The sequence below is a fragment of the Melospiza georgiana genome, chromosome 6, assembly GCF_028018845.1.
Source record: "Melospiza georgiana isolate bMelGeo1 chromosome 6, bMelGeo1.pri, whole genome shotgun sequence".
In the NCBI taxonomy this organism is placed as follows: Eukaryota; Metazoa; Chordata; class Aves; order Passeriformes; family Passerellidae; genus Melospiza; species Melospiza georgiana.
The window spans coordinates 9,180,916-9,196,773 of record NC_080435.1 but is presented as its reverse complement, the minus strand read 5'-3'; the positions used below and the strand labels follow the sequence as shown (position 1 = coordinate 9,196,773).

The following is a 15,858-nucleotide window of genomic DNA, read 5'->3' as shown; positions in this document are numbered from 1 at the left end:
GCATTAGATTTTTCAATTCACAGATCTTTAGCGTCACACGGTTCATTCATCTTCTGTGCTCGGCTGCTTACGCAGCTTTGCTTATTGTCTGCAGAGGGTGAACTGCTCTGGTGCAAGCAGCAGAGGCATGGGCTGGGCAGAACCAGCCTCCTGCCAGACTGGTCACCTCAGCTGCCCTCTCTGCTCGCCCCAAAATACCCCCACGTGGCACAGCTGGGGAGAAATAGTTTCATGTCTGGTTTTGGGGTGCCGGTCAGGTATAAAGTTGCTTCTGGGAGAAGCTATTCAAGGTCTCTTTGCAATAAATGGATATGGGCCAGCTGACTTCTAACAATAGAAAATGGGAGATCTCTTCTGGTGTGTAATACTTAGAATTGTTTAGTGCCTGGCAGGAGGGGCTCAAAGCCACACAGTTTTTGGATGGTGAGGTAGTAACTCACTAAGTGTGAATCTGCAGCACAAATTCCATGGCAGGAGTGCCACATTGCAGTTGCTTTCTAGGGTGCTGGACTTCAGAACCTCCATAGTGCAGCTGTCCTGTTTATGTGCAGAAAACTGGAGGCTTCCTTAAAGAATTGCTCTTTGTGTCCTTGAAGAGCCTCTGGGTTGGCAGGGAACTGTTGTCATCTGAGCAATTGATACAGCTGATGTCCCCTCCCTTTTTCCCCTGGGCTCATTGCTACCTTTCTGTAGCAGTGAGAGGAGTGGCTCTTCAGCTCTGTGTTGGAGAGGAGTTGTCGCTTGTGGGCGGTGGAAGCCAGGGACAACTTGCTGCTGGAGCAGGGTTAGCTTGTAAGCCAGGGAGGCCTGTGAGGGTGATGGGTTTTGCAGTGCTCTGGCTGCTTACTAAGACTTGTCCTGAATCATATGGTCTCAAATGCTCAAAGGGAACTGAGAGAAACAAGAGAAAAGGGTGAATATACTATACTAGTAACTGAAGGTCTAAGTCAACTCTATCATAATTAGTTTTATTTATAATTTTAAAAGCTTTTGAAGTCTTTGGAGCACTGGTACCCAAGATGGCTTGTTGTGGCAAGGCCAAACTTTGTCATAAGTAATAGAAGGTATTCTCAAATACAAGAGCAATAAAATTTTAAGAATGGTTGGTTACTGATACTTTTGGAGTTAGAAGTGGAGATTTAATATGCCTAAACTATATATCCACACATGCTAAACCTGCTTAAAGGGGAGAAAATGGATAAGATTTTGATCATATTTGTAGAGACATTGTAGGTTGAGATCTTCCTAAGGAAGGTTCTTGGGTACAGTTGTGCACATTTGTTTATGGGAAGATAATATACTGTGCTTGTAGTGTGACTTGTAAACTCCTTAAATGTCTGTAATTAAAAACTTGCTTATCAACGATAGACTTTATCAGCCATATCAAAGATATACCTAATCATATTTCTGCTACATGAACTAATACGGAACTTTCTCAGGGTTAAAACTTGTTTTTGCTTTTGCACAGCTAAGTAGCTGTCCTGATTTGTATCATTCCTCCCTAAATTTGGAACATTTTAATTTTTGCATATCAGAATTTGGAAACCTTAAGGAAGTGGCTTTGTGGAAGAAAGTAAAGTGGTAGGTGGTATTCTAGAAAAAATTAAGTAGCCCATGTGTTTGGTTTCCTACATCTATTTTGACTATGATGGGATTGAAACCACGCTGTATATAATTGGCTAAGCATTGGAGACTAGACCTATGATATCATAAGGGGTAATGATATCCAGTTGGAAGGGGTGTTACAGGAAGAAGAGATAAGGCAGCAGCTCTCTGCTTTCCTTTTCAGGGGCTTGCTGCAAGGAGGTTTGTTGGGTGAGAGCAGGGCTGGATGAATGTATGGCTCCAAGGCATTTCTTAGCTTTTCAGGAGCTCAGAAGGCTCCATAGGGAGGCACCCAGTGGTACTGAGTGAGGTCTGGATGGGCTTCTTAGCTGAAAGCTGGCAGGCTGTGTTTTGAAAATATATTCCTGAGAGTCTCCATAGTCTTTTGGTGCTTCCCAGTTTGTCTATTTTTGGTGTATTGTTGATGCAGTGAAATTCTACTCTGTAACTTGCATTTTGAAATGAAGATTTTAATTCTGGGAGTAGGGAAGGAGTATTGTTTTTCTGTTATGTGGAATGTGGTTATTTTGGTATTTAAATGTGCTTAATTTTTAAAATTAAATTTTCAGTCTGCAAACCTGTAGTCCAAGGGGATTCTGATAGAGGCTTCCATCCAAGGGTTTCCTGAATATCTAATCTTATAAATTTTGTTATATCCATTAGATTTACCTGTTCAGTAATATATAAAATAACCTGAAAATCCACAACATCAATTTAAAGGACAGAGAGAAAGTTAATCAAAGTGATGAGTGTCATTGGCTTACCATGATCAAGAGGTAGTGGAGAAATCCAAACTAACAGATGAGTTTGAAAAAGAACAGGAGATGATTCTGTCCCATGTAGGATATAGTTCTCCTGGGTGGCTTCTTGTTACAGTCTGTATTACATGCTAAAGGTTTACATGGATCAAAAAAAAAAAAAAAAGTTATTCTAAAATACCTTAATAGCTTTGTCTCATGTGGATTTGTCCAAGATCACCAGCTGTTGTTTACTAAAGTGCAGAGCTGCAAGATGGAGACAGGAAGAGCATCCTGGAGAGGTATCCTTGTACTTGACTTCTCAAAGTCTCCCCTCAGTACCTCTTGCTGACCACTACCAAAGTCTTGGGTCGGCTGCATCTTTGTTCTGAGCTGGAAGATTTGTTCTTGGGATAAAATAGTTATACTGTGAGAAAGCTTGTCTACACTGTGTTGGGTTTTTTTCCCCTTTGCTTCCAGTAAAATGGTTGGATGTGTGCAAAGGCAAAGGAGCAGGTGATTGCTAACATGGATTTTTTTTCCCTAATGACCCAATGCATTAGATGTGCCAAGCTCATACAGAATGATGCATTATGCTTGAAATATACCCAAACCTTCATTTAGAAATTTCTTCCAGACTGTGTTTTGTATAACTGCAAATAGTTCAGGTCCTAGTCATGAAGCTGTGAAAGGTCAAACAGTGTTTCAAAGGTGCAGAGGAAAGGTTGTATTTAGCACTGCACCAGTTTCATGCCCACGGTCTGATCTTTAAAAAGCCATTACAGGGTGCTGTTGGTTTTTTTCTTTCCCTGAATGGAGACTGGTGTCCTCACCGTGAATAGGGAGGTGCTTGAGTAAGATGATTTGACTGACTGCTAGCAGGATAAGAGGTTCAAGAGGGAACCCCTTCCCAGTTCCAGTGCTTCATGGAACCAGAGTCTCTGCTCTGTTAGGACCGTGGTGTGTTTGACTCACATATTGTTTTTGTTTTGTATCTCTAGCTGCAGCTAGCCTCTTTCTCATGAAGAAATGAACAGACACCCTCTGGAAGTCAAATTGTATGTTGAGATGGTGGGGGAGGAAGGGTAATTTCTGTGATGCCCTCTGACAACCTGAGGATGTGTAGAACCATTCAGTCGACAGAATGTATCAAAAAAAAAAATTACAGTCAGGTTTATTTTGTTTCCCATTTTCTGTCTGATCCATTAAATGGATAGTAATGAACAGATTCTTGTTCCAAGTTTGTAGCTCTGTTTCCAGAGTTAGCTCTGGCTTGACCCGTATCTCAGATCTCCTCCATCAGGTCAGGTTCCTTACTCTTATTCTGCTCTTGAGAGTCAGAAATATTTTTTTTTCCTTCTTTGAGATACAGTGATTTCCAGCTGGTTGCAAACAACCAACTTATATTGTCTTCCCAATGTTAGCCTAAACTTTTCCTTTTCTGGTGATTACTCTATGGAAGCTTGTGAAGAGCAAACAAAACCCTTTTAAACTCATGTCCCAGAACAGCTAACTCTAAATCATCTTAGCAGCCCTTTTAAAAATTCTTTTTTGCAGCTGTTCCCATTTAAGTTACTTTATGTATTATTGTTTCCTATTACTATAGGAAGCACCTCAGTGGTTATGTAAGTTGTCTTTATAGCTGCATCAAAAGGACAATTTACAAACAATTTTGTGTGCAGACACTGATACCTTAGAAAGACCAGATACTTTTTTCCCCTTCCTTACAATGGTCACCTCACCTCTAACCGAGTTAGTCTCAAGTGCAGATCTTGAATATCTGGCAATATTATGTTTTATTCCTGTGGTCTGTAGACCCATGTAATTCTTTGCAGTGTGACACTGAGATCCTTTTCTAGAACTAGGTTGTTTGTGATGTTCATAAGGCATTTCCTTCTTTGTGTGGTGTTCACTAGTAACAGTGCTGAACAGGATTTGTGCTGAGATCAGTCTCTGAGGAGTGTAACTAGTCATTTGCTTTTATCCTGATACAAGTCTGGTTTTGGTGTGAACCATTGTAGATGACTCCCCAGGCAGCACCTGATGATATTCAAGGATACTTATGTTTCATCATATAAAATTATTTTCTTTTGCCTGGTAGGTCTGGAGCATTATTCTTGTCTAAACAGATCATACCTTTTAGAGGTTTGACACAGTTTGCCTTTTGATTAAAAATGGATCTAGTGCTGCATTTTATACCAGTCTCTATTTTTATTATGCTCACAATTATTCTGACATCTTGCATAGCTTTGACTTGTAATGAAAATGCCCACAGCTTGCCAGGATCACTTGTTATCCTCTTCTACTTGCAAGTGTTGGGTCTTTGTTGCCACATTGCTAACTGGAATTTATTTTTCTGCCTGCTACAAATATTTAGTGAAAGAGGAAAAAAAATCACGAATTTCTTCTAGTGACTTCTGATGTAGAGTCATCTTTCAGCATTGCAGGCTCTAAACCCAGAGGCCCTTCTTCTAGCTGCTTAGTTTCTTCTCAGAAAAGTGACTTATCTATGCATGTTTCCAGTGGCAAACACACTGAAAGCCTTCAGATGGTGCCAGTCCTGAGCTATCTGATCTCTAAAATGTTTGTGTTGTATTCACCCCCTCCTAGAGGCAGGAAGAACCAGAAATGGTAATTTGAATGACCTCTATGCATGTGTTTCTTTGGCCTGGTCGTGCTTGCCGTGACAGTCAGCATCTGTCACGTATTTCAGAGCGATGAACAAACGAGAGGTTGTTTTTGCTGAATATTAATGCTCTGCAGTAACTCGTACTGTAGTGTCTTAGAGAGCACAAGGCAGCTGTAGCCTTTGCAAATGCTTAACTCAACCTGAACTGGCTTGAGTAGGTGATCTGAGCAACTTACTTGCTACTGCAGAAAGTTTAATTCAGAGCAATCTTGGTTTCACCTGACATTTTCTGGATCAAAAGGCTTGAAAGCAGCAAAGGATGGGGTGGGGGCTTCTGAACAGGATAACAGAATTCCCACTCTCCTTCCAGACTCCCATGTCCATAATGCAGCAGCCCTTGACTGACAGGAAAAAAAGACCTCACAGCAAAGAGTGGAGTTTGAGTGCATGAAAGACAACCAGCTTGAACTGGGAGAGTTCCCATAGAGGCAACTGGAACTGGAATTGCTTAAACCTTGAGTGTGACTTTCATGAATTCTTCAGTATGCTTTTCTTGTAGAGATTTCTAGATTTCTTCTAGTTCTCAAATGTAAAGAATCTTCAGAGTGCACTGCCCAAAACCCTTTCTTGCTGTAGTTCTGGGTGAAATAGGAACTTGTCAGGGCTGCGATATTTATAGAATATTTTTCTACCCACAATCCTAGCTCCTAGACACAAGCTGTTACCACGTAAGTGTTTAGTTTTGGGAATTGAACCTTTTTCTGTAGCCTGGCTTTTCAAAGCCTGGCCATTAGGTGTTAGCTGCTCTGTGCAGAAAAAAACCCTTTATTTGAAAAAAAAAAAAAAAAAAGAATGTACTTCTAGGATTCCAGCTTGGGTACAGATCTTTCTGATGAGGCTTCCTATTTCAGCAGTTAAATTGAGAATAGATGTGAAGTTTCTTATTTTTTGCAGAGAGTTTTCTGTTTTTATTTAATAAAAATGCAGGGAGTTGCTGCTGTCTTATTAACTTGCAGCCGGCATGCTTATCTTCTTTGTTCTTTGTTAAATATGAGCTGGCATGTGTTAGACTGCGTTAGCGTTCACTCTTTGGGACTTCAGTGCTTTCTAAATTTGGCATTGCTAAGCCGGTGCCCTGTTTGCTAGAATCAATTGGGGCTGCTATTTTTAGCAACAAAAGGGAATTGAAATAGCAATTTTCTTTCCATGTAATGGATCCCCAAGAGGAATACTGATGCAAGCTTTCTGTCATCCTGTATTTTCCCCCTCCCCAAAAGCACTCAGACGAAAGGCAGCTGTCATGGTTTGCGGCTGTATTAATCTTTAATCAATCGAGTGTTTTCTGCATTCAGGTGTTCAGGGAAAAAAAGGGTCACGACTAAGATCTGCCTAGAATAACTAAGCACTCATGCATGGTCTGTGCAGTCAGAATTTGTGGATAACGGCAGGGATAGATGGAGCAGCTAAAAATAGTATATGCTTCCAGTGTTTCTCCAGTCTATTTTTGATGCTTGATTTTGATAAGGTTGATTGGAGTCTTACTAAAAATAGCTGTTCCTAGCAAACTGAGGACAAAAAGTAGAATATTTTTAACCAACACAGTCTAAAGTACTTTTATTGGCTGGAGATAATCTAGAAGCTTGGTATTGGTCAAATGCCAGTGATTTATATAAATCTGTAATAAATGAAGCACTGCTTGATGCCAAGCAGGGATAGTCTTTTCTCCCCTTGCCAGCTTTTGTTTTCCCCAGGAGCTGTCATATTCTTAATATAGCCTCTGTGTTTCGTAGCAGAAGAATCTCGAGTCTTCAGTTATTTATGGGCTGTACTTTAAACCCATGCTAAGGTTAGCTGTGCAGTGAAGTTTCTCTCAACTGTATTGCTTTAGCAATACACAGAGGGTGCTAGTTTATGTAGATGTGTGCTGCAGTTGGGTACTGTGCTGTGACAGACCCTCACTCATATCTGGGTTCTTCTGTGTGAATGGAGGATGTTGCAGACAGACTAGATCTGCAGTGACCATTTTGAAACAAATTTGAACCCTTCTCAGGGGATTGGAGATGTAGCTAGGCTACCCTCCTTGAAATCTGTTAGTTAGCTTAGTTTTTTGACAGGAAGGGTGTATTCCCAAGTTGCTGGACCCACATCTGCCTATGGAGAATAACATTACTGATGGCCTGAGTTCTCCCTCCTAGGTAATGACATGCATGAGTGTATCTGCAGTACTCTGAAAGATTGCCTAAAAACTCGGGCTTTTTTGAATGAAAACAGGAAAATGGCTGAACCAAAATGAATTTGTAGTTTGAAGGGACGAGTAGAGAACATGCCTGAGTTGCTAGCTTCATTGTGCAGGTAGTCAAAGCACTGCAAGGAGTATGCCTGGTGCTGTTTGCTAGAGGCAATATGGATAAAGGTATTCTGTGCTTTATCTCCATTAGGCATCTCAAAAGTTCATTTTGCTGTGGAAAACGTGTGTTTGTATCTGAAGGCAGGCTTGATCTCTTTAAGCTCTTTTTTTTCACTGTAGTCTAACCTTGAGTTGGGGAGTCACGAATCTATAATCTTGTTTCAGCGTGATTGCTCTGCAGAACTGCAGTAGAATTTTCTATGCTTGCTGTTGCTCCCTCTCCCTGTTTCAACACTGGTCCTTGCTCCTTTGCTTGAGATGAGATGATTTCTACATGCCTGCCTCATGTTTACTGCACCACTCTTTGCTTTTGTTTTAAGATGTCCTGGCTGCATGAGAAGCAAGTAAAATGTTCTCCCTGGGCCTTGAATACTCACTTCAGTCACAAAACAGACTGCCAATGACTACTGGGTTCTGCTTTTGCCTGGCTCTGGAATGGCAGTCCCTTTTTTATGAGCAAGGAATACAACTCTATTATACCTCTTAGGAGGTGGTGGATGGTTTTTGGTGACCTCTTATTTGGCAAGACAGTGGCAGTTACTGCTTATAAGCAGAAAAAGCATGTGATTCCCCCACACTGTTGGTGGCACTTTATCTCTCATATTTAGCCATGGGCTGTGGGATTTCTGAAGGATGCAGGTGCTGTTGGAAACATTTGTGTATTTACCCCTATGTAAGGCTTCTGGAGACTCGTCCATATTTTCATCCCCTAAAGTACCACTGGTCATTTTAATCTTCTAGACTGAAGTCGCTCTCTGGCTGCATGTGTTCCACAGGCTTGGTCTCTAGCTTCTTTGATTACAGGAAAGCTGTTCCCTTTTAGTGCAAGATGACACATCTCACAGACTGGTGAGGTTTTCTAACCTTGTTTATCGAGGGTTGCCAGTTTGGTACTGGCCAGGAAATGTTGCCACTGCTTGTGAACTACCTTATACCTGTTGTATATGGGCAAAAGCTATGAAGCATTAGAAAATAAGTTGACTCGAGGGTATTAAAGTGTAGAGAATTAATGAGCTGTGTCTGTCAATAACTATTCTAGTAGTAGAGGCTGTGGTGGGTGCCTGTATAGCTGTATCTTCAATTAAAGAGATCACTGTAAGAGGTCAAAGATGTGTAGTTAAACTCCAAGTGGGAGTTGAAAAGTCTGTGGGGGGAGGTGTGAGTTTGTTTTTTCTTTATTCTCTTCCCACAACCACATAGGAAGCAAAATTCTGGCACAGCCATTAGGACAAAGATGCTATCCTGAACTGAGGTGTAGATTTTGGTGATTTAGGGAGAAGATTACATGACATATTAAGGATAATTAATAAATAATTTGATAATGTAATAAAAAATTTAACTGCTGACTTGTGATCTTGTGCTGATGACTTGTATCTATACAATGGTAATTGTGGCATAACCTCCTCCAGCAGTGTGAACAGATGATGCCCCATACTGCTCTCATTGTTTGGAGACCTTGATACTACATTGGCAGTTTCTTTTTGCACCCTATCACTGCATCCAAAGCATGGGTGGGTTCACAGTAATTTATACTGAGGTGGTGTACCCTAGTGGCGAGCATGAATAATGATTTTAGTTTTATCAGCTTTCCAACTTGGTGTCTACCACTCCAAACAGTGTAAGGTTTGGAATATAAGACTGTTGATGTAAAACTGAAATGAAAGCCAGAACTAGATGATGCTATCATACATACATCTGTCACTGATTACAACAGTGATTATGCCAGTCTTACCCAAAATGCCATTTCCTAGAAGAGCAAGAGATGTTTCTTTCAGTGTGCTGGACTCACTAGGGCCAGGCTTTGTGGACTCTGACTCAGAACAGGAATTTTTAGACAGGCTTTTTTTGCAACGTAAAAAAGATGATGTATATGTCAGCTCTCTAGTTATGCATGTACTAGTTTCAAAAAAGGTTCTTGAGATGGGAATCTGTTCCAGGTGAGGCCTTATTATTTTGTGGAATACCATGTATCCTAAGCTGCTGAGGACTGGCCAGTGGGGGCTTCCCAGGGTAGAACATCTCCAGCCCAATGCCTGTGCATGTATTGATTTATTAGGAGTGAGCTCTTCTCAGAGTATGTTGTGTTACTGGATACCTTCCCTTATTTTTTGTCCCCTGACTTTTAGGGTTGTAGGGGAAAAGGCAAAGATGGGTGTTGACTTCTTTGTCTAAAATTATCTAATGGTGCAATATAAGCTTCCATTCAGGCAAACATTTACTTGGTGGGCTCACACACAAGTTGCCTGGGCACTCTTCTTGCTTCTCTCCTGGAGACAGCAGATGGCTGAAGTGGGAAGCTACTACAGTTAGTCTGACTACTGAGTAAATGTGTATAATCACACTTAGGTGCTGGTGCAGCTTTCTTGTATAGACAATAACTTATTTCTGTCCTACTTGCTTTGCCTTCTTTAAGCTCTGCCAACTGCAGTCAGTTTGTAACTTTTGTTGGAAGGCAGTCTGTAGAAGAAACAGAATTCAAAAGCTTTTAATACACACTTGGAGTCAAACTAGCTTGGGCACATCAAGTTGATAGTAGAAACTTAGTTAAACTGACACAGCTTTGGAGTGGTTGAAACTGCAACATTTCTCTCCAGTATGGAAGCTTGAGATGAATGTAATCAATATGAAAATTTTAAGTCACTTTCTAATGTAGAAGCTTTAGGTCATCTAAAATGTGGAGGGAAGACTATTGGTGGCTGAATATTGACTTCTGTGATGTTGGTTCTATCAGTTGCCTTTACTCCACCTCTTTTCCCTGCTTTTACAATGTAAGGTCTGAGTTTTGCTTTCTGCTCTGGCAGATTCCTGTCAGGGCAGCCTTTCTGACCCTCCACACTGCTCACTAGGATCCAGCAAATGAGCAGTAACCAGAGCTGGCTGAACTGGCCAGGAGCAGGCCAGGTCTGTGCTGGTGCATGTTTCCCTTCTCAGTCTGTGGGTGCTGACCTCCATGGCCTCTCCCAGTGCAGCTGTAGATGGCAAATCCATTTGCTTGGAATAGGAGGGAATTGAGCCAGGTGGCTTTTCTCAAAGGGCCTTAGGAAGGGAAGTGTGGCCTGAAAAAAAAGAGGTTTTAGGTTAGGTGTTGGAAAGCAGTCCTTGTACTGTCTGTTCTTCAAGATGGCTGAGCATGGAGCAGAAGACAGTTATCCTTCTCCACATGGAACCACTAATTTAATGATGGTCTCAGTGTCCTCTTGTGAGGAGTTCCCTTATTGCTAAGAAAAACTAGCTGCACACTCTCCTGAGGCCTTTTCCTGCAGCAGAAGCAAAACAGGGATTTGTATTAACCAGGAGTCTGTTTCTGTAGGTGATGGCTCAAGCACTGCTTTTTTCCTGATGGGATTTTGTAATTTTCATGTACATCAGATTTAGTTAAATTTCTCACATTCTGTTCTGGAGGGTACTTTAATCTCTGGACTACAGGTTATTTTAATTTGAACTAGGACTTATAAAGGGAAAAAAACCATCCTGTTACTCACACTTCAGTTAGAAATCCCTGATCTTCAGCTTATGTCTCGTGCTCCAGCTGATTCCATTACCATTTACCTAAGCAATGGATTCAATAAATGAGTAAATATCCTTGACTGAAACTACTTGTACTTTACTAAGCCTTTAAAGGGCTACAGGTGCTTTTTGGAGTCCCTGCCTCATGGAGCATGCATTTTTGGCTGCAGCTGCTAGAAGTGGAATAACTTGCAGTGTCAGAAAACTGTTTTGAAATGCTGAGCTTGTTATCTGGGAATAAAACCATTAAGTCTGTAAATTCTGAGTTGGAAGAGAAGAAACAATCTAAGTGGTAAAGGGAATGTCTCTTCTTTAGGTGCCTCACTAACTATGGTGAAAGAAACAACCCCTTTCACCAACTCACTGAAACTGAATGTTTTCCACGTTGGGCCAGCTTTGAACTTGTCCAGTGACTGTTGTGACCCTTATGGGGAGGGGTCCTGGTACTGTTTTCACTGTACTCCTGTGTGCCTCATTGTTTTGCTGAAGCAAAAATTACTTTTATGATAATACATAATGTGAATCCCAGGTCAACAAGGCTGAAACTGAAGCTTGTTAAAGGGATCATGCTGTCCTGCAGGACTGTGGTGTGTCTGGCTGAATGGGCAACAATATTGGTCCAAGTTTGGTTGCAGGAAATGGGCTCCTGGGAAAGTATTCTTGATTTCTTCCCTAAAGTCTGATTTCTATTGGTCATTTGGACCTTTGCTTCACCTTTCCTTACATGGCTTTGTTTCTGTACCAAAACTATCACTCACACTTCCCTAATTGTGCCTGGATAGGAAGTGGCAAAGCAGTGTTACACAGATACTTGGTTTTCTCAATAAAATTCCCTGGCACTGACAGTGCAGCAGCCAGAGCTCTGTTGGGAGTTGGAGCATCCCGTGTGTGCAGTATGCATATCCTTATCATGCTGGGGTTATGTCATCTTGGAAATAAACCCTGAAACCAGGGAGGGGATAAACATATATGCATGTACCTTCATCTGTTGTCATCTGTGAATTTCACTTAAATCAGGGATATGACTGCATCTTTATTTCTAGCCTGTTACTGAATTGTTGCTGGACCATTCAAACTCAAATAGGACCTTTGCAGCAGTTTAATCTTTTGTTATTATAGCTACTTATTTATAGGTAGCAGGCACAGAGACTGAAAGGGTTACAGCATTTCCTAGCTGTTATTACTCAAACAGAAATATTCTGGCTGCAGTTTGCATGCTAACTGTTAGAGGGGATCTGCAAGCAGTAACTAATCAAATCATCTGCAAGCACATCTCCTTCCAGTGCTCCAAAGGGAAGCTATTGCTGAATCCCAATGCCAGACAGCACCTCTGTCTGCTATGACTTTCATTCAGATAGAGGTTGACTTGAGAGTTAAACCAACACTCCCAGCTGACTGTTCTGAAACATTAAGCAAGTCCAGTTATTTGGCCATGGCTACATTCAGTGATAAGCAGAGGAAGCACAAATCAAGCTCTTCTAAAAAGGACAAACAGAAAAAGTCAAGTGTGTTCTGTGGCTACTTGGAGAGTGAGAGCAGAGACAGGTAAATGACAGGTTGGACAGGAGAGCTAAAAATGGAAGGATGGTGAGGTGTAGGTGTTGGGTTCAGTGTGAGCAAAAAGCTGAGAGAGAAAAAAGAAAAGTGGTGCTTAATTTACTTGCACAAAAAGAGGTTGGAAAAGCAGTTTCTGTATGGAGGAATTGCTATTTACTGGGATGATCAGCTACTAGTGTGGCGAGAGCCCTGGAATAATCTGTCAAACTAATGGCATGTTGAGTCACTCACAGCTTCTCAGCTTGTGGAAAAGAATCCTAGAAAGACTTGAAGCTTGACACAGATCCAGTCACCCACAGGTGAGAAAGTTTAAGCTGTAGAAGCCTAGCTTGCAGCTGATGCCTGGATCAGTAGCTCATACTAGTGCTGGTGAGCACAATGGCCATGAGGAACTGAAATCTGCTGGAGGAACACTAACAGAAAGCTGTTGCCTGGGTCCTAAAATCTGTTTTCTTGGATGCTTTTGGATGCTTACTGGATTTGAGGTACTTTTTATTTTACTGTACAGTTAAAGCTAAGTTGACAGCTGGGTTAATAGTCACAAATCAGCTTGCTTTTTTTTTTTTTTTTTTTTTTTTTTTTTTTTAGTTAAATGGCTTGGAAATCTCTTAGTCCACAAGGTTTCTGAAGAAGAGTATTAGGACAGAGGCCTGGCTTTAGAAGGGATGCTGAACCTGATTCTTGAAACACATTAGACTCCTAATTCCCTTTCTTTCTCTCCTTTTTTATCTATGGAAAGGTTTTAGTGTGAGTTGTTAAAGTAATTTCATAGGAGTCCCTGTTCCAGAGACTTTGATATGTTTCTGTCTGGAATGAGTACTTTAATAGCCTACAAACAAACACACACATTGAAATTACTTCTGTGAAGCAACTAATGCAGATTTGTCTTTTTTTTTTGTTGCAGTGGTCACGGGAGCTACTGATGGGATTGGAAAAGCCTATGCAGAAGAGGTAAGAATTCTCACCACTTGGAAGGCTGTCTTGATTCTTGGCAATATGACAAGCTGACTCAACTCCATCAAGCTGCATGTGATATTTCCTCACCTTATTTTAACATAGATATCTGAGGAGAAAGAGGTCCCCTACCTTGCCTTCCTCTGCTAACCAACCAAAATTGTATCTCTTTTTGTTAGTTTCTTTTATTTGTGAACTATATTTTCAGCTCTTACCTTGTCCTTCAGTTTTTATTTTTAACTTCCTTCGTTTTTAAAAGAATTTTAACTTTCTCAGCCTTTGGTAATTCCTTTTGGTACTTCCAGGCACTGATTAAATGGCATTTACAGCTGCCAGCAGTAACTTCCAATTATTTTCTCTAGTTCATGAAGTCTCTGAAGCTGGGTTTTACCTATATCTCTTCTACTGTACTTTTGCTCTTGATGGATATGTGGGCTCCAAATATATTTCATATACTGGAATGTATTGCTTAAGAAAGTGCCTGTTAGTATAGGGTAATTTAGCCTATAAGCCCAGAGAACATAATGACAAATAGTGCTGACTACAACAATTTATAGCAAAAATAACTTTAAACTCAGCATTAGTATCAGAGTGGGCCTGTCTGTGCTCATTTTTGTGTTCTCTGAAACACCAGCATGATTTTGTGTGAGATCAGCTGTGAGAGATTCCCCTTTCCTTAGTTTTTTCTTATTTCATTTTTTTTGTTTTGTGAAGCCCACAGGGAAAATGGCATTCCTCTTCATGGGTAGTCCTTGTCCTTTGGATTTCCTGTCATCCTGATGTGTCTTGCCCTGCTATCTGCAGCTCTAGCCCCCAAATTCATTTCTACTTTGCAGGAAGTAGTACTTCATAGTCCTAGTTTGAGAAAGGGGAGTTGGCTGCAAAAGGGATTAAGCCTGGTGCCAGCAGCACCTGACCCTGACATATTGCTCACAGCTCATAGCTGCCAGGTACCCCAGTTACATGGCACCAAAGCAAATGATGCAACACTTAATTTTAAATGTCTAGAGCAAGTGGAAGGAGGTCACTGTGCCCACAGCAGAGCATTATCAGGAGGAAGTCCTCTGGTGTGGGAGACACCCCCTGAACATCATGGGAGATTAGTTTCAGGACCTATATGGCAAGGTACTGGGTGAATAAAATGAGAGCTTGCTTTATGTTCTGAAATGTCTCTAAGAACTAGGCTGCTTTTGAGCATGGATGTCTGCTGCTGGCTGACTGCTGCCCTCAAACCCCCGTTAGGAAAGCATCACAAGTATGAGATACTGTTGGAAAACCATGTCTATCACAGCTGCCTTGTAGTGGTTGCTGTAAGCAGAGGGCACCCCAAAGACTACAGGTATTCATTCTTGGGCTACAGAATAAAACATACTTTGAGTTGTAGTTATTATTGTTACTTAGGCGTTTATATAGAATAAAACACAAATCCATCCTTTGACAGCTTAAATGGATGAAGAGTACTTTGATAAAGTCAAGTGTGGATGTGGGGTGAAATGTGGAATATCTGAAGAGACATTTGTCTCAGTCTTTAACTCTAGAGGCATCTACAGAAGTCTGCCAGAAGAGGCTTGATTTTCTACTAAAAATTCCCTCCTGGCTACTATAAATTCTGCTGGCATATGGCTGCTTGGGCCCTGATGGCTGTGATTATAGTCATGTAGACAACTTCCTTTTCCTTGGAGTAATTTGTGAGAATTGTAACTGTGTGTTGAGAATTGCCTCTTTGAAAGTTTGATATGGTCTCACTGGAAAGTGATGGAAGAGCATTATGAGTGTGTGGAATCTTGGGTTATACTCTGCTCTGTAGATTATTTTCCTTTTCCAAGCAAAGAACTGTTTCTACATTTTCACTCTTGCAGTATTAAGACCTTTAATCTTTGCCCAGCACTCATATCCTTATCATTGCTAGATCAGCCCTTTGTGAAAGGTTTCATGTTTTGAGGATATGATGAGGAGTCAGTATTCGTTGCCTCTCTATCGTTATCTTTTGTTTGTTTTTGAAAATCATTAGTATAAATTCAACCTTAGCCTTATTTGTGTGCTGGTGATAAACTAGAGGTTGTGATCCCATTGCATACTCTGCAGTACTCTACTATGCACATCTGTTTAGTATAGCATTTTTAGAATCTCTTGCTATGTCTATTCTAACAAGAGCTTTAACCTTGCTTTGGCTGACTGTTGATGTCGTTGTTTTCCATCCTGGAGAGGAAGGGTTTATACAGCAGCTATGTTTTGCTACCAGAGTGGAAAATGTGGTAGTCACTAACATGACATTTAAGGAAGTCAAACACCTCCATTCATCAGCTCCATTAGAATGGTGACTCTTGCTTGCATCAATCCTTAGGCTACAAGGGTAGCTTCCCAACATATGCTACTCTGGGTGAGTTTTTATGGTAAGTTTTGAGGTCCTGTCATTCTGCCATTTCAGGACCCTAAGGATATTGGCCAAAGGGAGAAGTGTA

General features: G+C 41.0%; 1 protein-coding gene across 1 annotated transcript in view; it reads left to right on the top strand.

Annotated features, from left to right (window-relative positions):
• HSD17B12 (hydroxysteroid 17-beta dehydrogenase 12) overlaps positions 1-15,858 on the top strand; it is an 82,323-nt gene that overhangs the window by 17,831 nt on the left and 48,634 nt on the right. Inside the window, 1 exon segment of the mRNA XM_058027262.1 lies at positions 13,347-13,393. Coding sequence (XP_057883245.1) covers positions 13,347-13,393 — 47 coding nt within the window.